The following is a 22,395-nucleotide window of genomic DNA, read 5'->3' on the forward strand; positions in this document are numbered from 1 at the left end:
CACCGTCAACCCTTTGAGTGACATTCCCCAATCAATCCTACCCAACTCGCGCCTCATACCATCGTAGTTTCCTTTATTTAAATTCAGGACCCTAGTCTCTGAGTCAACTACTTCACTCTCCATCTTAATGAAGAATTCTATCATATTATGATCGCTCCGACCCAAGAGGCCTCGCACAACAAGATTGCTAATTAATCCTTTCTCATTACATAATACCCAGTCTAAGATGGCCTGATCTCTAGTTGGTTCCTCGACATATTGGTCCAGGAAACCATCCCGTATACACTCCAGGAATTCCTCCTCCACAGTATTGTTACTAATTTGATTAGCCCAATCTATATGTAGATTAAAGTCACCCATGATAACTGCTGTGCCCTTATTGCACACTTCTCTAATTTCCTGTTTAATGCCATCCCCGACCTCCGCATTACTGTTTGGAGGTCTATATACCACTCCCACTAATGTTTTCTGTCCCTTGGTATTTCTCATTTCTACCCATACAGATTCCACATCATCAGAGCTAATATCCTTCCTTACAATTGTGTTAATCCCCTCTTTAACCAGCAATGCTACCCCACCTCCTTTTCCTTTTTGCCTATCTGTCTTGAATATTGAATACCTCTGCATGTTGAGTTCCCAGCCTTGGCCACCCTGGAGCCATGTTTCCGTAATCCCAATCATATCTTATTTGTTTACCTCTATTTGCGCAGCTAATTCATCCACCTTATTATGAATGCTCCTCGCATTAAGACACATTGGCCTAGAAATTCAGTGGCCTGCGCCACCCATTAGCGCCCTAAGAGGGCACTTATTAGGTTTTGCGCCACTGGCCACGCCTCCCGCTAAATTTAGCAGGATGCTAATGGCGGCGCTAGCCGTTAGCGCTGCGCCGCTACCGATGACATCATCGGTGTGTGCAGCGCCCCGCTACTGCCCCGATTGCAAAATTTAGTAGCGCCCCCTGCTTTAACGGTGTGACCCATTCAGGGAGGCCTACCTGTGGCCATAGAGGTGCTGAGGTGCAGGGCGGCCATTTTTTTTGCTGGCCGCCTGCCAGCACCTCTCCGCGCCGCCGTCCCCGGCCTCCTGAGCTACCTCCCCCCCGCGGATTGCCGGCTGTGTCCCAAGAGCCCAGCACTTCTCTTCTGTGCCGGGCTCTTTTGCCGGCACTCGCGCTCTTTGAGCGCGCTGCAGCAGGCCCCTCCCCTTTAAGAAGGGGAGGAAGGACATGCTGCGGCACGTTGCGCTGCGATTTTCAGTTGCAGCGCCCCAAGAGGGATGCGGGGCGCCTCATGTAGCGCTGCGCTTCCGTCTGGGGCGCTGAAACTGAATTTGCGGCTGGCGGCCGCAACTCCTTCCAGGTCCTTACTTCCAGCGCCCTGGCGAGGCTGGCACCCCATTTTCTAGGCCATTATGTTCTAAGTGCCCTGTTACCACGTCCTTAATAATAGATTCTAGCATTTTCCCTACTACTGATGTCAGGCTAACTGGTCTGTAGTTTCCCATTTTCTCTCTCCCTCCTTTCTTAAATAGTGGGGTTACATTTGCTACCTTCCAATCCACAGGATCCGTTCTAGAATCTATGTAATTTAGGAAAATTACAACCAATGCATCCACTATCTCTATAGCCACCTCTTTCAAAACCCTAGGATGTAGGCCAGCAGGTCCAGGAGATTTAACGGCTTTCAGTCGCATTAATTTCTCCAGTACTATTTTTTTACTAATACTAATTTCTTTCAGTTCCTCATTCTCGCTAGACCCTTGGTTTTCCACTATTTCTGGGAGGTTTTTTTGCATCTTCTTCCGTGAAGACAGACGCAAAGGGCTGGATTTTGTTAATGGGGACGTGATGGAGGCGGGACTCCCACTTTTTGGGTTGTAGCCCCGCCTCCATCGATTTGTGGCCAACCCATGTGATTTTCCCTTGATTGACCTTGTTGAGCCCACCCAGCGGGCTCAGCAAGCCAATTAAGGGACACCTGGTTACAGGTGACGTCAGGGATTGACATTTCATCTGTCAAGAGCTTTTGACAGATGAAATATCAGCATTTGACAGCTCTGTGAAGCTATCAAACACTGACAATCTGACTTCTAACTTGAGTCCTTCTCCACAGACTCAGTTAGAAACCTCTCCAGAACAGAAAGCTGAATGCTGCAACTTTAGACACCTCGCGGCCATTCTGCTTTCTGTGCCGGTGAGATGAGGGACTCCTGAGACCTGAAGGAAGAAAGCCTGCATTAGTAAGTAAAGGTAAGTAAAACTTATTTGAACACTTTACACACACCAAACACACTTACCTCTGCACTCATGCACTGATCACTCACCTGAACACTGGGCATCTCGAACCCTCCAAGCCTTTCAGCCCGATGGACCGCCTCGCTAACTTGGCGTGGTTTGGAGCCATCAGGAAATCCACACTTCAGGGATAAAAATAGGGATTAGGCCAAAAACTGCCTGTTAACTACCTGTTAACAGGCAGTTAATTGTCACTAATCCCCTTCCCGCCTCAGGGAGGTGGCTCCCAGCACAGGTTGGGTACCCACCTCCTGGGAAATGGGCATGGAGGCAGGTTGGGGGTGGAAAGGGTTTGTGCCCCCCGATTCTGCAATTTTAACACCCCACACGCCTCCATTCCTGCCTCCACAGCCCTGGGAAATTCGAGCCCAAAGTATTTGTTTAATGTCTCTGCCATTTCCTTATACCCCATTATAATTTCTCCTGTCTCAGCCTGTAAGGGACCCACATTTACTTTCGCTTATCTTTTCCTTTTTATATACCTATAGAAGCTTTTGCAGTCTGTTTTTATGTCTCTCACTAGTTTACTCTCATTTTCTATTTTCCCTTTATCAATTTCTTGGTCCCCCTTTGCTGAATTCTAAAATCCTCCCAATCTTCAGGCTCACTACTCTTTTTGGCAACATTATAAGCCTCTTCCTTTAATCTAATACTATCTTTAACTTCTCTTGTTAGCCACAGTTGGAATAATTTTCATGTGGGTTTTTTGTGCCTTAAAGGAATGTATATTTATTGTAAATGATGTCTTAATTCTTTAAATGTTAGCCATTGCTTGTCTGCCATCATACCTTTTAATGTAGTTTCCCAATCTACCTTAGCCAACTCGCCCCTCATGCCTATGTAGTTTACTTTGTTTAGATTTAAGACCCTAGTTTTGGATTTAGCTAAAGCACTTTCAAACTCAATATAAAATTCTATCATATTATGGTCACTCTTCCCTAAAGGGCCCTTTACTACAAGATTAATAATTAACCCTTTCTCATTGCACAATACTAGATCTAAAATAGCCTGCTCCCTAGTTGGTTCCTCAACATACTGATCTAGAAAACTATCTTGCATACATTCTATGAATTCGTCCTCCACACTATTATTGCAAATTTGATTTGCCCAGTCTATATGTAGATTAAAGACCCCCATGATTACTGTATTATCCTTGTTACATGCAAGATTTGAATTTAACAAACAGATAATGCAGGGAGGAGGATGTGCGTATAGGCTGGCTTACTACTGCTTAGAAGGAGCAAGCAGGCAAAGGTCAATGGTGCATTGGCCACAGTAATATTGATAAAATAGAAGTTAAAAATAGGCCTATAAAGGGGGCATCATCTATTCATGCTTGTTGCACATGATATAAAAGAAATTGAACAAAATGGAGCAAAAGCTTCTGTGATAGCTCATCGGTTAAAGGTGCTATCTGGTGTGTTACTGAGCCGTTCATGATGGAGAAGTCCCAGAATTGCTCCATGGTCTACACATGGAATAGAAAAACTGGGAAAGGCCATTTGTATTGATCAGCCCCAACCTACCTGACATCCTGTTCCAACTGTACAGGATGTTGGTGAAACCACACCTGGAGTACTACGTACAGTTTTGGTCTCCTTATTTAAGGAAGGATATACTTGCATTGGAGGCAGTTCAGAGAAGGTTCACAAGGTTGATTCCAGAGATGAAGGGGTTGTCTTACGAAGAAAGGTTGTGCAGCTTGTACCTATACTCATTGGAGTTTAGAAGAATGAGAAGTGATCTTATTGAAACATATAAGATTCTGAAGGGGCTTGACAGAGAGGATGTTTCCCCTCGTGGGGGAATCTAGAACTAGGGGGCATAATTTCAGAAGGGGGCACCCATTTAAATCGGAAATGAGGAGGAATTTCTTCTCTCAGAGGGTTGTGAATCTTTGGAATTCTCTTCCCCAGAGACTTGTGGAGGCTGGGTCATTGAATATATTTAAGGTGGAGCTAGACAGATTTTTGAACGATAAGGGAGTCAAGGGTTATGGGGAGCGGGCAGGGTAATGGAGTTGAGGCCAAGATCAGATCAGCCATGATCTTATTGAATGGCGGCGCAGGCTCGAGGGGCCAAATGGCCTACTCCTGCTCCTATGTCTTATGTTCTTATGTATCTCACCAAATCCCTTCTGACTCAGAAATGAATTAACTTGCCTCTGGACTCCATTTATACCATCTGCTTCACCAGCCATTCCTTCTAATATAATGAACATTTCAGCCCAACTTGCCCTCTTGCTCCTCACTTGCTAATTTTTAACTTGTATCCCTCGTTTATTTGAACCCTTCAAGAAAGTGGACTTTTGCCTGGATCAACTTTGCCAAATCCCTTCAGAACCTTCAAGAAATTAACTGATCTCAGCTGGAACATGTGGGTACCGTACAATTGGCTGCAGTGTCTCCGGGCTAAGGAAGGCGATTAAATATCGAGCAGGAACTCCGCTCTTCATCCGGCACTGGTGATGATGGGATCAGGTTCAGTCACGATGCCTTACTGGAACAAATAGCTCATATGTGAAGATTGGCCACTTGGGTGAGGTTTGTGAGGATTATCCAGGCCAGTGGACCTGTATCTCAGTCTGACTCAGCACCTTCAGGGGAGGGGGAGGGGAGCAGAATCTTATAAAAAAGGAAGAAAAATTCAAAGGCAACCAACAAGTTACTTTAGAAAAAGCTTTATTAACCTTACTGATCATTGCTCAAAAATATACAGTTGTACATAAAAACATTGAAACTTTTCCACATGAATGTTTGATCAATATGCAGTACAGTGACGTGTATTACTGAAAATTAATCGTTTACAATATTATAAACCATATTTAATATTTAGAAAGTACATACAATAGTTTAAGCCCATAAATATCTGCAATGCTATTCAAATTCCCCAAAAATGTGACCGTGAAATTTTTGTATTGATTCAAATAATCATTCTGTTTCAAAATATAGAGTGGAATTTAACACAAGAGCACAGTTCATAACATTGTACGATGCGCTTGTCTGGGCCACTATCTCCTGCCTGGGGGCTACAGTTGTAGTAACTTGGGTGAGATTTATCAAACCTGATCTGAGCGGGGAGTCATCGTTCTGTTCTGTATGAGGGGACATTTACTCTGCTCACTATGTTAGCGACATTGCAAAACGAGCAGCAGATTTCCCTCTGACTGCTGTTTCTTGCTAAATCGTAAATGTTGCAGTTGTACAGGGCCTTGGTGAGACCACACCTTGAGTATTGTGTGCAGTTTTGGTCGCCTTATCTGAGGAAGGATGTTCTTGCCATGGAAGGAGTTCAGGGAAGATTCACCAGGCTGATACCTGGGATGGCAGGAATGACGTATGAGGAGAGATTGGGTCGATTGGGCTTGTACTCGCCGGAGTTTAGAAGAATGAGAGGGGATCTCATTGAAACTTATAAAATTCTGACAGGACTGGACAGTCTGGATGCAGGAAGGATGTTCCCGATAGTCAGGGAGTCCAGAACCAGGGGTCACAGTCTAAGGATAAGGGGTAAGCCATTTAGGACAGAGATGAGGAGGGATTTCTTCACCCAGAGAGTGGTGAACCAGTGCAATTCTCTACCACAAAAGGCAGTAGAGGTCAATTCATTAAATATATTCAAGAAGGAGTTGGATATATTTCTTAAGGCTAAAGAGATCAAGGGGTATGGGGAGAAGGCAGGGACAGGGTACTGAATTTGGATGATCAGCCATGATCTCATTGAATGGCGGAGCAGGCTTGAGGGGCTGAATGGCCTACTCCTGCTCCTATCTTCTATGTTTCTATGTTGGCAATTGTTCTGGAAGTAGCAAACATAGAAAGAAATACTTGCATTTATATGGCGCCTTTCACAACCTCAGAACATCTCAAAGCGCTTCACAGCCAATGAAATACTTTTGAAGTGTGGTCACTGTTGTAACGTAGGAAACGCGGCAATAATTTGCGCACAGCAAGCTCCCACAAACAGCAATGAGATAATGACCAGATAATTTGTTTCAGGGATGTCAGTTAAGGGATAATTATTGACCAGGACAGTAGGGAAAACTCCCCTGCTCTTCTTTGAATAGTGTCATGGGATGTTTTTCGTTAACCTGAGAAGGCAGGCAGGGCCTTGGTTTAATATCTCACCTCCCACAGTGCAGCACTCCCTCAGCACTGCACTGGAGCGTCAACCTAGATTATGTGCTCAAAGTGTCTGGAGTAGGGCTTGGAACCCACAACCTTCTGACTCAGAAGTGAGAGTGCTACCCACTGAGCCACAGCTAACATAAGGACTCTACCCATTCAATCTCACTAACACACAGTGATCAGAGCAAATCTGTCCTCCCCTGCCATTGTGATATATTTTCAGTTCAATATCTAGCAAGCACGTGTAGTTAGAGGTGTACTCACACACTCTGTGCTCAGGAACCCACGCAGAACAGTGATGCTATAAAGAAAAATACCTTCCCCGCTTCACACTCACGACTGAATTCTGTGCTTGAATTCTTGCATTAGCTAACGTTGAACCTGTCCAAAAATAGAACAGTGCAAGTTGCAAGAGGATTGAACAATCACATTCTAATATAGTGGGAACTGCCTAACACATGAGGACTTCACAAAGCTACTGTATCTTAAGAGCTGTTATGCAATAAAGAGTAAAAGCTATTGCTACTACTGAGATCATTTTGGCCTACTGATTTATACCTTGGGAACATAGCTATAGAGAATTATAATTGAATGGGAATGTGTTTCAAGCCTGTAATGCACTCGAAGGATTCCACACCAAGTAAAAATGGAAATTTTCAAGACCTCCAACGTTGTGCACCTTGTGTCAACTTCTGTACTGTAAACTGATACTGTGTAGGTCTGATGTAGCAGTAGAACTCATGAGAGTACAAGCTACATTCTTATCGACCAGTACTTGTTGGCCTAACAATCTCAGGTAGGTACAGTAGCATTGCTAACTGTATAAACCTCTCTTACAAATAGTGCATAACACCTAATGAAAATCATATTGTCTATCTGTCAGCTCGTATGCAAAGTGTACTGTCCTGGATTGCAAGAAGCCAATGTTAATTAGTCAACTGCAAAATCAAGGTGACATGTAAACTTTCCGAGTGAGATACTCCTTCGATTACATATTAACTGATACTATGAACATTAGCAACAGGGCTGATCCAAATTCAAAAGTGAATATTGCGCATAGACTAGAAAACAAACGATGCTTTATTTTGCGAGATTGGAACATTAAAAAAATCCTAGGGAAGGCATGAGCATCCCACTACCCTCCAACGGTGCAGGTAGTGGCAGCAAAGGAAACAAAATCAGGAATCCCTCGTCAGTGATGTCCTGCACTGAAAGAAGGCAGTTCCTTTGGAAATGGAGACTAGATGAATTCAACAGAGAGCCCCTCCATTCAAATCCCAACTAAACACCCATTGAAGTGTTCCAATGACTTCACATTATAATAGGACTTGAATATATTGGGAAAGAACAATGGGTAAGTTTCGGTCTAGATTGGAACTGTTTCTACCAAAGCTAACATAGGCATACTAGTCTGCTTCTTTAGAAACAAGCAGTGGAGGAACACTACAATCAGCAGCAGAGGGTAGAATTACACTGTCCAGTACTTAATACTGATCACACACAATTGTTCACGGATTATAACAAGTTATCACAAAAAATATTGTTTGCTCCATTTTTTCCTCGGAAAGGTTCAAGCCATCAAAGGTACAAAAATATCTACAATACCGTGAAACAAAAAGTTTGAACAAGTAGTCCAACTGAGCTGATGTGTTGGATAGGATGTTGTACAGTATGTCACACTACTTCAGAGTGATGGGACCCAAAAGTAAATGTTAGTTTGTCCAATGTGTTCCCAATTTCCGTCGGAGCTGTCTTGGGAGACATCTCCCCAGAGGGACGGATGGAAAACGGTCACGTTGCTTGGCTTACATGCCCACCCTTGATGTATTGTCTATTCAGCACCATTGATGGGACATTGGGACCCAGTTCTGTGTTTCCCTCTTTCATAAGAGGTTGAAGTATGACACAGGAAGAGAATACAAGGCCCTGTCAATTATCCAAACAGGGCATGTTCTGATAGCCAGGTCCATGAGTATTGGGCTGTAAACATGTCAAGCCGTTGTCCATTGGTTCTGTCCAATGTTCTGAATGTGTGAGTAAAATTACCAAAGGGGCTCAAGTGGCGTGAGATGCCATACACCACACAACAGCACAATCGAGAGGATAGAATTTACTGATGCTGCTTTATCTGCTCAATATATTACCATTTCACCTCCAAAATTTGGTTTGCAAATGCAGAACAGGCACAGATGGGTGAAAGTTTTTCTCTCTAATGGTTGTTAAGGATCTCAAGTCAAATGAGACTGGACTGCCCAATCCAGTTTGAAGTTGACACAATTCCACAATTTGGCACAATTTGTACTAATTTAGTCTCGTTCAGAAAGGCCATGAGCACAGACAGCTTGGCAAGTGGAAAAATCACGCTGGTGCAGTAAACTCTGCTCTGTGGAGGTTAAAATTTAGACACTCTCAGAATAATATAAAGGGCTATGCTACATTGCATCTAACTTGTGCTATAACTGGTCTGGGAGTGCAGCTTCTTGCTTCTGTAATGACTCCCAATCGCCAGTGTTGCCATCCCACCCTTTGATTGGCAGACATAATAAACCAATAAACACAAGAAATATTTTTAGAAATAATTACATTCTCAGGAAAGCAAAGTTTTATAAAATGTTTGCATTTTCCGTCTGCTGTTTCTGGATGCATTTGGTATTTTAAAAACAATAATTTCTAACTAGGTCACAGGGACATGGAGACACCTCCTCAAACAGTAAGACAGGCTGCTGGGGAGAGAGAAACAAGAATAAGATAAAAATGTAAGTCTCATAGAATAAGAATTTGAGAATTTTAAGAATGGGAAAGGGCCTTTAGACACAAATAAGCCTGTCACTCCTTTAGAGATCAATCCTATCTACCTGCTTTCTCATCCTATCTCACAATCCATTCTCCCTCTGGAAACACATCCAACTGAGTCTCCAATGTATTTATATGATTTGCTTCAATGAACCTTCTTGGTAAGTCAATCTACAACTCTTGTTACCTTTCTGGATGAGAAAAGTTCCACTTGACTTTCTGTCTCACTCCTAACCTCTTCATTTTAACTTCAACCAATTTACTTTGATCAATTTTCTCAATTGCCTTCACATCCTTGTCAAACTGAAGTCTCCTCTATCCCAAGGCAAACAAGCCGAGGTATCTCCTGTTGATGTTTAGGAAGGTGGAAGGGCCTTCAACATCCAAATCCATCTAATGACCTCCCTCAATCTCTCCTTTATTACCTTTAACATAATAGATAACTGTCAGCAAGGCAGTTGAAGGGTCCCAATCCCAACTGCATTGTGACCTTTACTCACCATTTAATTATCTTTTATTATATATTAGATATATTAAATAAAACTTTGTAAAGCACATTAAAAAAAAACACACACATTCATGTAGCCACCTTGTGAATGAAGTGTTGATGGTAATCTGCTTTGTCAACATCACAAGGCTGATTCCCTGATACAACGTTCCCAGTGAGGAGTGGTACCCATAGGGAGCCCCCGTAGCCGGAATATACGCTTGGTATATATTACATAAAATATAGATTCTGTGCAGGGATTCATAATAATGCTTAAATTTATATATTCAAAGGTTTTGGTTCACCATTTGAACTTTGCACTCTCGGTTTCTCAAATCATTCGTCGTGTCTCATTGCAAACTGTTTTTATCTAAACTGAGTTTGTCTTGTACAAGAATACTATATAAATGAACCCCCCTTCCTCCCCCCCACCACACAATCTACAACCTTGCAACTCCTTCAAAAGCAACCTTGTAAATCAGTCCTAACAACTGTACAGGCACTTCAGTGTTTCATTATTAGCCCAGTCAGATTGTCTTTCTGTCCAATTCATAGCACGGCCCAAACAAGCTGAACGGAATAATACAAAAAAATAACACCTCGAGAAAGGAATTGGGGGTCTATTTCCCTCACATTAGAGATACACCCATATGTAACTGTGTTGTGAGGGAGAGCAAAGGGGGGGGGGTCACAAAACAATAGAGCCACTGAATGGTGTGACTGGTGTTCTGTTTCATTTTCAGTATTAGACAGACTTTGACACAACGGGACCTAATATCAGATATATTACAAGAAACATTTCCCATTTCCAGAATAAAAAGGAAAAAGTGCACATGCTGGAAATCTAAAATAAAATCAGAAAATGCGACAAATACAGTTGGTCAGGTCAACATCGGTGAAGAGAAATCACCGGTTATGGCATTTGAGCTGTGTAGATTAGCGGGATAGATTTAACATTTTGGGTGTAGGCCCAAGGAGTTCAGATTATGGGCCTACACTCGGAACGTGAACTTAGCTTTACTCTTTCCAGATGCTGATGGACCTGTTGTGTATTTCCAGCATTTTCTATTTGAAACAACCATTTTAGGAAAAAGTTGCAACATTCCTGTTGGGCGGCAATGCAAAATACTCAGTGAGAATGTCTAGCAAAAAGAGAAAGCAAAATCCCATCAGGAATATGCAGCACTTGAGACCTATGATCACTAACTGGAATTTTGAACAGGTTTATTACGAGTGGTCTGTCCACTCATGGCTACAGTATAGCCTCGAGCATGGTCCTCAGTTGCCACTGGCTCCCCTTGCTCCATCTCCAGCATGGACCTCCTTTGAGACCAACTATGGCCATTTTAGCATAGAGCTGACTGCTTCCAAAGAGCTGTCATGTTGGGATTAACCAATACTGTTGCTGGAGAGCACAACCTCAATTGCCAGTGTTAACTTTAATACACTAACAAAAAAAAATACACCCAGCTTAATTTAAAGTGAATCTTCAAATTGTTGGAAAAATGTTTCCCAGTCTTTTCCACCCCTCTCCCCACCACCCCGCTACATCCATGTGATGATTTCTAAAATGCTGATAAGGATCTTGCTGCTGTCGTCTTGACCATGTTGTTTGCTTTAGAGCAGGAGGTTCCCATCCAGTAAGCATAACTGATGGTGATGGTACTGATACAACTGATCTTTTACATTCTGTTATATAAAACTGGATGTGTGCAACAGGGTTGAATTTATGAAGATATTGGGTTACTTGTTTATATTTTTGGAACAAAAGTTCTGCCAACGAATCATATTGTTCTTGGAGGTCTTTCAATCTATATTTGTTTGGTTCTCATTAAGGTGAACGATGTTAGTGCTGAGGAATGGAACACTGTTTCCACTTCAGATAACCAAGCATGCTCAGGTTGTGTGTAGCAGAGTAAATCTCTCTACTCTGTTCAGCAAAAATGTCTCAACCACAGCCTCAGAAAAGCTACTCCTTCAGCACCGCGTCCCATCCTCTAGCCTCTCTGAGTAAGATTGAAATCTTGGGCTAGATTTTCAAACCACTGACTATGGATGGTTAAGAGATCGAGGGCTAGATTTTCAGTTTAGGCAGTTTTGGGGCGCTAGCTTTAGCGCCCGCCCGAAGTTAGCGCCCGCCCCAAAGTAGCGCCCCGTTGCCGGGAATTCAGTGGCTTCGCCCTAAGAGGTTGGTGGAGCGCTAAAAGAGGCGTTCCACTACTCTCTTTAGGCGCTAAGCCGGCGGTCCAGAGGGATAGCGCCCAGGCGGGGCGCAGCACGGGTGCGGTCATTTTTGCACTGACAGCAGACCCCGTGGTGCCGACCAGCTCTTAAAGGGGGAAGGGACGAATTAGTCTGCTGCCACGCCCTGCACACTGCAGCCTTGCAGAGGCCTCAACACTACTGCTCAGCCCCAGGGAGTCATGGCAACGCCAGAGAAGGCCCGTCAGCGTGCCCTGCGCTTCTCAGAGGGTGATCTGGACATCATGCTCACAGCTCTGGAGGTGAGGCGCAAGATCTTGTTTCCAGACAGTGGGAGGAATCCAACCCACCACGACTACACCAAAGCCTGGAAGCAGATCGCCCAGAGGGTGACATTCACCGGCGAGGCCCCCAGGACCCACACACAATGCCGTAAGAAGTACAACGATCTGACCAGGATTGTGAGGGTGAGTAGCCTTTCCAGTCTCCTCCTCATTCTTGCATGTACACCTGACATGATGGGCAAAGGGACCTGAAAGTCCTTTTGGCCAGCCCTCAGCCAGCAGCATTGGGACAGTCATGAGCATCAAATGGCCATTCGGCACTCTACACTTTGGCCAAGCTATTCCACCATGGGAGGCAGTGCACACTACATCAGGGCTTCACTCTGTCCAAGCTATTCCACCATGGGAGGCAGTGCACACTACATCAGGGCTTCACTCTGTCCAAGCTATTCCACCATGGGAGGCAGTGCACACTACATCAGGGCTTCACTCTGTCCAAGCTATTCCACCATGGGAGGCAGTGCACACTACATCAGGGCTTCACTCTGTCCAAGCTATTCCACCATGGGAGGCAGTGCTCACTACATCAGGGCTTCACTCTGTCCAAGCTATTCCACCATGGGAGGCAGTGCACACTACATCAGGGCTTCACTGCGCACTTACAGCCCGTCCTTTCTCTTGCAGGCTAAAGTAGCGTTTAATCGCCAGGCCCGTGCCAGGGGTGGCCGCGCCAAGCTGCAGAAGCTCACTCGGCTGGAGGAGCGCGTGTGTGTGCTCATGGGAGCACGTGTGATTGTCCCCACAGCGTGCGGTGTATCCGACCCTCCACTGCCCGGCAATGGTAAGGACCTCGCCTTTTGGCCCTCTCGCGTCGCACTGGCCCATCCGAGCTACCTCCTTTGCCACTGTCCCACCAATGCGCTGAATCCCACCAGTCCTAACTCCCTCGCTGACGCCGTCTCCTCACTCTGAAGCTACTCTTGTGCATTCCTGCTTTCAGCTGGTGACGACCAGGACCCTGAGGCTGCCAGTGACAGCACCTCCAACCAGGAGGAGGAGGAGGAGCAAGCCGGACCTTCGGGGGAACAGTCACGTCCCGCAGGAGAGGAGGAAATGCTCGACACCTCCTCACTGGACGAGTGCCTGGAGGAACTGTCGCAGGGCAATGCAGCTTCTGGGACCAGTGGCGTCCAGCCACCCAGCAGCCGTGCGCGTGGCCCGCGGCCTTCCCCCCAAAGGGGGGAAGGATCAGAGGGGAGTGCTGCTGCTCGGCACACTCGCCGTCACCAACGCGGCAAGGGTCCCCTAGTTCGGCCCCCTCCTCCCCAGCGGGAGAGTCGCGACTCCAGTCCGGACACCTTCACTTCGGAGGAGGTGCGGAAGCTCGATCAGATGGCCGACGACTCGGACCGGCGCCACACGGAGCTCATGAGCGTGGTGGGGCGCATGCCTGAGGCCATCGAGTCGCTGGCGACCAGTGTGCGCGAGTTCGGGGCAGCAACTGCCGCGACTGGCCGCATGCTAACTGATGCCGTCAAGACCCTGGCGGATGTGATGCGCGCGCACACCAGGACCACAGGGCCACTCACTGCTGCCACACGCGCTGTCTCAGGCAGGCATCGCCAGGGCAGGCGCCGCGCTGGACCATCCCAGCAAGCCGGCCGTCGGCTGATTGCTGCGGATCCTGCAGTGCGGGCCCGGCCGAGTGCCACCGCGCCACAGCACCAGCCAGCGCATCCCAGACGCCAGCTGGCCCACATTGCACCATCCGTCGCCGCCATTCCCCCTCTGGGGCGTCAAGGGCAAGCGGCTGCAGCTGATGGTGGCCAGGCTCAGGCGCGCCACTCAGGAGACGGCCCCTCGAGGCCCAAACGCCGTGTAGGCCGCCCCCCAGCGGCATCTGGCGGAAGGGCATCTGAGCCTCAGGCGCCTTCCCCCAGCCTCGCAGCAGCCACTGGGCAGAGCTTGCGAAGGAGCAGCAGGCAGGGCAGGGGAGGCAAAATGCTGGCCAAGGTCTCGCCCTCGCGGGCCACTCAGTAGAGGGTGTGGCCAGCTTTCCTTTAATATGGCGGTGGCCATCTTTATTTTGCCCATGGTTGTGCTTTTGGAGGGCTTTTTTTTTGCGTTAGGCCGACGTTGAGGCCCGGTTTCAATAAAGGTGGAGTGGCTCCTCCCCAGTTTGTGGGAGTGAGTCGTTTGTTGGGCTTTTTGTGGGGCCCGTTTATTGTTTTTGGGGATTCATGTGGGAAGGGCTTTTCATTTTTGTTTAATAAAAAATTATCTTTATTCATGCAGTCTCCATGGTTGTTCTTCTTAGTGTTTGTTGGCTTCGCCGGCTGAGGGCTTGCGGAGCGGCTGCATTCATCTTCCCTCATGGCCCCTGGCCATTCCCTGACAGGGGGCTTAGAAGTACCGTGTAATAAGGTGGCGTCGTGCGGCCCTTGGCCCTGGTCGCTCCCTCCTGGGAACGTACTCCTGCTCCTCCTCCTCCTCCTCCTCCTCCTCCTCATGCTCCTCCTGCTCCTCCTCCTGAGGTGCTGGTCCAACGTCAGGTGGCAGTGCCTGAGTCCTGCGGATAGCCAGGTTGTGTAGCATGCAGCAAACCACCACAAATTGGGAGACCCGGTCCGGCGAATACTGGAGAGCTCCTCCGGAGCGATCAAGGCAGCGGAACCGCTGCTTGAGGACCCCAATAGTTAGCTCGATGATGTTGCGGGTGGTTTGATGGCTCTCGTTGTAGGCCTCTTCAGCAGCGGTCCTGGGCGCGCGGAGCGGGGTCATGAGCCAGGTGCACAAAGGATAGCCTTTGTCCCCGAGTAGCCATCCTCTTGGGGGAGGCTGTGCCTGGAACATGTCATGCACAGTACTCTGCCGCAGGATAAAGGCATCGTGGCTGCTGCCTGGGAAGCTGGCATTGACTGCCATGATGCGCTGCTTGTGGTCACAGACCAGCTGCACATTCAGAGAATGGTAGCCCTTCCTGTTGCGATACTGCTCGCCATGCTCCAGAGGGGCCCGCAAAGCCACATGCGTACAGTCAATGGCGCCCTGCACCAAGGGGAATTCCCCGAGTCTGGAAAATCCCAATGCGCGCTGATGCTGGCTCTCCAGGGCCATGGGGAAGGAGATGAATTGGCGTCTCCTTCTGAACAGTGCTTCGGTCACCTGGCGGATGCAGCGATGCGCGCCGTACTGGGAGATGTTTGCTATGTCCCCAGCAGCGTATTGGAAGGAGCCGGTGGCATAGAAGTTCAATGCCACTGTCACCTTCACTTCCACCGACAGAGACGTCCTGCACCTGAGCTTTGGCCGCAGATCTCGGCGAAGCAGGTGGCAGATCTCTGCAATCACCCCCTTCCGGAATCGGAGCCTTTTAACACATCGCGCGGCACTCATGTTTAGGTAGGAGCGCTGCTGGCGGTATAGCCTGACTGGGTAAGGCCTACGTGGCCGACGCCTGTAGCCCCCTCTGCCTCTAGCCAGGGCTGCCCCTCTCACAATACGTCTGCGAGCCCTACGGACATGGAGCTGCAGCTCCGCGTTGGCACCCCATGCAACCCCCATCAAATCCTGGCAAACACTCTAATTTCCAAATGGCCACTTGCAGCGCTGTTGCCTGAGTCCAAAAATACCTGGCTCTTGCTGCTTGAAACCAGTTAGCTATCCTCCTTGTTGTGTCTCCAGAAATGCGTTGCACAAGACTGTTTTCTGAAATAATGGATGGCCTTTATACTGGAGAGGACGTTCCCTTTAATTAGCGCCCCCCGGGGCCCGCGCTGGTTGTGTTGCGTTCCTTTTTCCAAACGCTCCGGCCGCCCGCCGCACAATGGGGCGGTCCGACTGAAGTTTGCAATCGGGGCGGCCAAAGGGCGTTGCACGAGGATGTGACGTCATTTTCTGCGCGCGCATCCGGGCGGGCGCTAAACTTTGCGCCGGCGCTAACGGGCAACTTAATTTGGGGCGGGGCGCAAACTGCGCTGCGCCCGGGCGCTACACGCATAGCGCCCGGAAATCACTTCTCTTAAGGCGCTAACTGCTGGCGCAAGCAACTGAAAATCTAGCCCCGAGTTTTTAATGCCAGCTTAGGCCAATTTTGTGCTTTAGAGTTATGGCCAGATTCATTTTACACAGGACGCTTACAGACAACAGAGGAGATATTGATCGCACCAGTCTGAGCTGGATTGCAATCCAGCTCCCAGTGGTGGAAGACCAGTGACTAACGTGCTGCCACCTTGTGTGTGTGTGTGTGTGTGCGTATATCTATTTAATTTATTCACCTTCCCATAAGGTATTTGCTAGCACTGACTCCACAGAGGTGAGTGTGCACACCAGTGAGCCCCTAATACAATCCAGTGATCAGGGTCAATTGGGCACCATTGCTTAACATTTTTTGGTGGGTTGTGAAATACAGTATTGAGACAGAGGGCACTTTTACACCGTGCAATAACAGTTAAGTTAGTAAGATCTGTAATAACCAGCGGCCGGCTGTGACTACCTCCCTCCATTACCAGTGCTCTTTAACCAACCAAAGCGCAATATTACAGTTGGCCAGAGAGGCACCGTGTAACAGAAATGCTCAGCGCATTCCGTCATGTTACCGTCTGATGTGTTGACATTATAAACTTGTGGAGAAAGGGAAACAGTAAGAGATAACCTTCCAGAGCGTACAAGTAATATCTATAACCTATCTGCCGTGACGTCCCAGGGATCTCAGCAGTATTCTTCACCATGTGCCTCCAGGATGTCATTCAGATCCGCGAAGACGGAGCCACTGGACATCTTGCGGCCGTTGCTGGAGAGGTCGAGGAACTCCTCCGTGGAGCTGGGCACGGAGCTAATGTACCTGTCCCAGACTCGCTCCGCCGGCACTTCGTGCTCAATCAGTTTGGGTTTTATTTTTAAGCTTCTTTCCAAGTTCTTCCTTTTGTGCTTGAACTCGAGGATGGTCTTTGTGTACGTGTTTATTGTCGTCACTGATGCAGCCATACAGCACGTAAACGACCCCCAAGCGAGACTGAGGAAAAACATATCATTTTAAAGTTAATGGATTAGAATAGAGGTTTAATGTGCAGGTTAAAATGAAGAAAGGCTCTGCGTGGAAATCTGGAGTGTAAGAACATACAATTTTTTTAGGAACTGCAGAAGACAATCAGACTCATCTCTCTCAATCCCTTTTCTCTCCAGAACCACCGGTAGGCTTAATTCCCACTGAACGCCATTATTAGCACACCCATTACAGTATCTGTATCACCTGCCCTACTTTAATACAGGCTTCAGCACTGATTTTGAACATATTAATGTCTGTGTATATTAATGTCTGAGTTGGACTCCTACCTTGCTGTCCAATGTGAATGTGTTAAAGGGTGCACTAAAATTGGTGAATTTTAGTAGGGATTAACTTCATGTAGATTGCCTAATTCAATTGCCTTTCCTTGAGAACGAGGGGTTGCTTCTGAAATCCCCTCGCAGGGAGCGAGTCTGCTGTCCTTCATGCATGAGGTCGCCAGTAGAATACTAACGTGGCCTCGTCCGAGTTTGCAAGGTTACCTCAGTTAAATGATTGGAATGTGCTCTATGAGACATTGGCTGAGGCCCACTGGGGGACAAACATAGTTTTGTCAATGCTTGTCGGCCTTTGCAAGGGGCGGCGACAGCAAGGAAAGGCGAAACCCAAGTGTCAAGACATGGAAGAGAGTCTGTGAGCAAGTGGTGGAGGAGTGCAGTGATGTGCCTCAATGAATCCGAGACTCAACGTTAACGGAGCAAAGCAAGGCTTTTATTAACTCAGAAAGTAATACACAGTGGAGAAGTGTCTCTCATCCAGAGATCTGCTGTACTGCCTGTGAGACACGCTGGGGCCTGCTTAAGTAGGGGCCAGGTATGGGCGGAGCCCTACACACAATACAATACAGGTAAGGAAATGAAACTGAAACTAAACTCCCCTGCTTGTCACAGTCACAGGCACAATCAAACACAGAGAATACAGAGTGCCTGATGAATGGCATATTTCATCACATGCAGCATCCGATCTGATCGAGTCCCTGATCACTGGCAAAGAGGATGTGCTGCACGAGTGGGTTTGCTCTATATACGAAGCGGGCACTTCAGGACAGTCTACCTATAAGGTGCCAGTGTACCATACCGAGCAGGAGGTGGCAGCTAGGCTCGGTGCTGTGCACAGCATCTCCAGGACCCTGCAATAGATGCGGCAACAAGACCGCATACTTTTAGGTACCTGGCAATGGTGAGGTTGCCCACATACCAGTTAGCTTGAATGCCACAAAATTCTGCCAGTCTACCTGTTCCATATGTATTGCTCACCCATGTCAAACACGCATTACAACTCTTTCATTGCACTTAATGCCCAGCCATATTTCAACAGGGCACATATTGAAGCTACAACTTACAATTGAAAGCCTTGACAACTCACATTTTCAAAAGGCTTCACACATCAAAACTACTTTAACACAAACCTTTTAGATACGTGTGTGAGCCGCATATTACAGTGCTAGCAAGGAATGAATCACTGGCATTAAAGTTAAAGGCAGTGGTGACCTTGGCAACTGCTGGCAGTGCCATCTTGGTGTGGCAACAGGTGTCCTTACTGCAGATGGCAAAGCTCTGAAACTGGCTCTCCCCCTGACCTGAAGTGCACTAAGGCGAGTTATCCTTGACCATTGGCTGGTAAGGATGCCAAGATCTGCAGATATGATCTGGTGCCTGCATATCTCCCTAGGATGCCTTTCATCTTGTTTCACCTCAACCGTGAAACATCTCATTTCCAACACTTTTCAAACAAACGTCCCTTAAGGGATAAAAGAACATTGGCTCATTTTTTGTTTCAAGAAATAGAACAAAAATTGGAAAAATGGTAAAAAGTGTCTAATAAAAAACAAAACTGTTCTAAAAAGGCACTACAATCGTTACAACAAAAAAAACCATCCGAAACTTTAAGAGTTCCATCACCCATGGAGCTTTCCTTGCTCTATTCCAAATGGGCACGCAAGGGAAAAAGAACTGCAAACTCTGGACAAATCCTCCTGAATTGTGCCTGGTGCTCATTTAAATAATGAGCTGCATGAAACTGTGGCCTTAGTGAGGTTAAGGCCCCAAAACGGCACAAGTACTCGAGCACACAAAAGTACAGCGCATCGCACTATTGTTGCCGAATAGGAAATGGATGATGGACCTGCTCTCCCAATTCCGATCCGATCCAATGTCACCCGTTTTATGCCCTTGCCGAAGTTGAAAGGAGAGGTGCCATGATATTCCGAGCCTGGGTGACTTGCACGGCCTGGGTACACTCCCACCACCAGCATACCCGCTGGAAGGGAGTGATGTTGTAAGGGGGCCCTGAATTCAAAATAATAATGTAAGCTACGGGATCCAAGTAATAGATGACTATACAGCCAACCATGTAGGGAATGCAGAACACCTAGGCCGTTCAGTCCGTAAGGATGACCCCCGAGCTTCCAGTCGCCTGTCATTTTAATTCACCGCCCCATTCCCACTCAGACCTCACCGTACTCGGACTCTTGCATTGTTCCACGGAAGCTCAGCGTAAGCTCGAGGAACAGCACCTCATCTTCCGATTAGGCACTTTACAGCCGTCCGGACTCAATATCGAGTTCAACAATTTCAGATCATATCCTCGGCCCCCATTACATTTTTACTTATATTTTTTATCCACACCTTTGTTTTGGCCCTCCCCCCACTTTTTTTTCTCTCTCCCACATGGCAGCTGTCTCCCATTCTGCCAGCGCATTTCACACCTAATCTAGAGCCGTCTTTTGTCTCCACTAGTCCGATCACCATCTCGTCTGGTTTTGAATACCTCTTAATGTCTCTTCTCTTTTGTTCTCTCCCAGCCCCCAAACTGGCCTTTTAATCTGTTTCATTTCCTGTGCCTTTTCAGTCTTGACAAAGGGTTTCGACCTGAAACGTTGACTCTATTTCTCTCTCCACGGATGTTGCCTGGCCTGCTGAGTTTTTCCAGCATTTTCTGTTGTTATTTCGGATTTCCAGCATCTGCAGTATTTTGCTATCGTGCAAGATAAGGACTGGGCCAGTTTCTAGACAGACAGATGACTGATTCACAGCGGTTAGCAAGGTCTCAACCAATCAGTTACATAATGTAGACAGGAGCCCAAATGCAAGACAGGAGCCAGAAGAGCTCAAGGGAAGCTGAGGTTCCCAAACAAAAACAAGGGTCATGGGCTAACCACAAATAGCCAGGTGGAAAGAAATGATTAAAACATGATTGCAGGAAACATGGGAAGGGGGAAAGTGGGGCCGGACAAGGACAGAAGGTGAGAAACTGAACTCTTGGAACCTTCAATAACCTGCCCTCCTCGACGATTGGCAGTTACTATCCAGAGGCAAAATTAATACAAAGTTTCAGAGTATCGAGGTGTGTGAACCGGACCCATGATGAGCTGCCACTGCTGATTCTCCACAGAGGGAGCTCCCTTTCTCAGCTGGAGAATTGTTTCCTCCTCCCCCCCCCCCACAACCCCCCACCCCCATGTATCCAGCTGAGAGAAGGATTCACTGAGTGCAACCATGTCATGGGAGGTGTAATGACTTCAACACAATGACGCAATTAATTCTCCCCTTTTTTCAGTAAAGTCTAATCTTTATCTATTGACATCTGCTCAGCAGACTCTAAGCACTGTTATACTTCAGGAAGCTGGAAATAAAGCTGACAAGACTGACCCAGGTAATTATAGGCCCATTAGTTTGACATCAGTAATAGGTAAGATGCTTGAGGGACTCATTAGCGATGCAATATATGAATGCTTGGATAGAGAGGGACATAATGGGGACACCCAACATGGCTTCATAAAAAGGAGGTCATGTCTTACAAATCTAATTGTATTTTTTGAAGAAGTTACTAAGTTGGTGGATAAGGGAAGCCCAGTAGACATTGCCTACTTAGACTTCCAAAAAGCTTCTGATAAGGTACCGCACAAGAGGCTTCTCTATAAGATGGAAGCCTCTGGTATTAGTGGTAATATATTGAGCGGGATTCAGAACTGGCTGGCAGGACGTCGGCAAAAAGTAGTTATAGATGGATTTGGATCTGTTTGGAGACCAGTCAACCAATGGTGTCCCACAGGGAGCGGTGTTGGAACCGTTGCTCTTTATTATTTTTATTAATGATCTGTATGTGAGTGTTGGAGGCAAGATCTGCAAATTTGCAGATGATACTAAGATCTGTGTGAGTCGCTGAATTCCTTCAAGAGATCACCTAGGTACTGCAGGGAATTCAGGGCCATTGTGATCGCCTGGATTAGTTTCAATCGCCTAGAAGGGTCGGAGAGGAATTTCCCAGATTTTTTTTCCCCCAAATTGGCCTGGGTTTTTTAATCTGGTTTTTCACCTGCCCCAGAAGATCACATGGTTTCGGGTAGGGTGAAGAGTGTATATTGGGATAAACAAGGTATCGCAATTGTGTGGGACAGGCTCGATGGACCAGAGGGTCTTTACCTGTCCATCATTGTTCGTATGTTCGTAAATAGCTTAAACATCGTCAATCCCCTCAAATCAGATAGTGTGAAATAGTTCATAGAATCATAGAATCATAGAAAGTTACAGCACGGAAGGAGGCCATTCCAACAAAGAGCTATTCAGCCTAATCCCACTTCCCAGCTCTCGGTCCGTAGCCCTGCAGGTTAGAGCATCCCAAGTACACATCCAAGTACTTTTTAAATGTGGTTAGGGTTCCTGCCTCTACCACCCTTTCAGGCAGTGAGTTCCAGACCCCCACAACCCTCTGGGTGAAGAAATTTCCTCTTAAATCCGCTCTAAACTTTCCCCAATTACTTTAAATCTGTGCCCCCTGGTTTTTGACCCCTTTGCTAAGGGAAATAGGTCCTTTCTATCCACTTTATCTATGCCCCTGATAATTTTATGCACATCAATAAGGTCTCCCCTCAGCCTCCTCTGTTCCAAGGAAAACATACCCAGCCTATCCAGTCTTTCCTCATAGCTAAGATTCTCTACTCCCAGCAACATCCTTGTAAATCTCCTCTGTACCCTCTCTAGTGCAATCACATCTTTCCTGTAATGTGGTGACCAGAACTGCACGCAGTACTCTAGCTGAGGCCTAACTAGTGTTTTATACAGTTGAAGCATAACCTCCCTGCTCTTGTATTCTGTGCCACAGCTAATAAAGGCAAGCATTCCGTATGCCTTCTTAACCAC

At 46.9% G+C, this 22,395-nt stretch overlaps 1 protein-coding gene across 1 annotated transcript in view; it reads right to left on the bottom strand.

The window, feature by feature from the left end:
- Window positions 1-16,259: 16,259 nt before the first annotated feature.
- The window catches only part of gsg1l2b (gsg1-like 2b), a 249,779-nt gene continuing 243,643 nt past the window's right edge, over window positions 16,260-22,395 (bottom strand). The window contains exon 5 of the mRNA XM_085963360.1: window positions 16,260-17,203. Within this exon, the coding sequence (XP_085819486.1) occupies window positions 16,900-17,203 (304 nt within the window). The 3' untranslated portion in view covers window positions 16,260-16,899. The remainder of the gene's footprint in view (window positions 17,204-22,395) is intronic.

This window comes from Somniosus microcephalus, chromosome 21 (genome assembly GCF_052327205.1).
Source record: "Somniosus microcephalus isolate GS21.2 chromosome 21, FLI_Smic_1.0, whole genome shotgun sequence".
Lineage (NCBI taxonomy): Eukaryota > Metazoa > Chordata > Chondrichthyes > Squaliformes > Somniosidae > Somniosus > Somniosus microcephalus.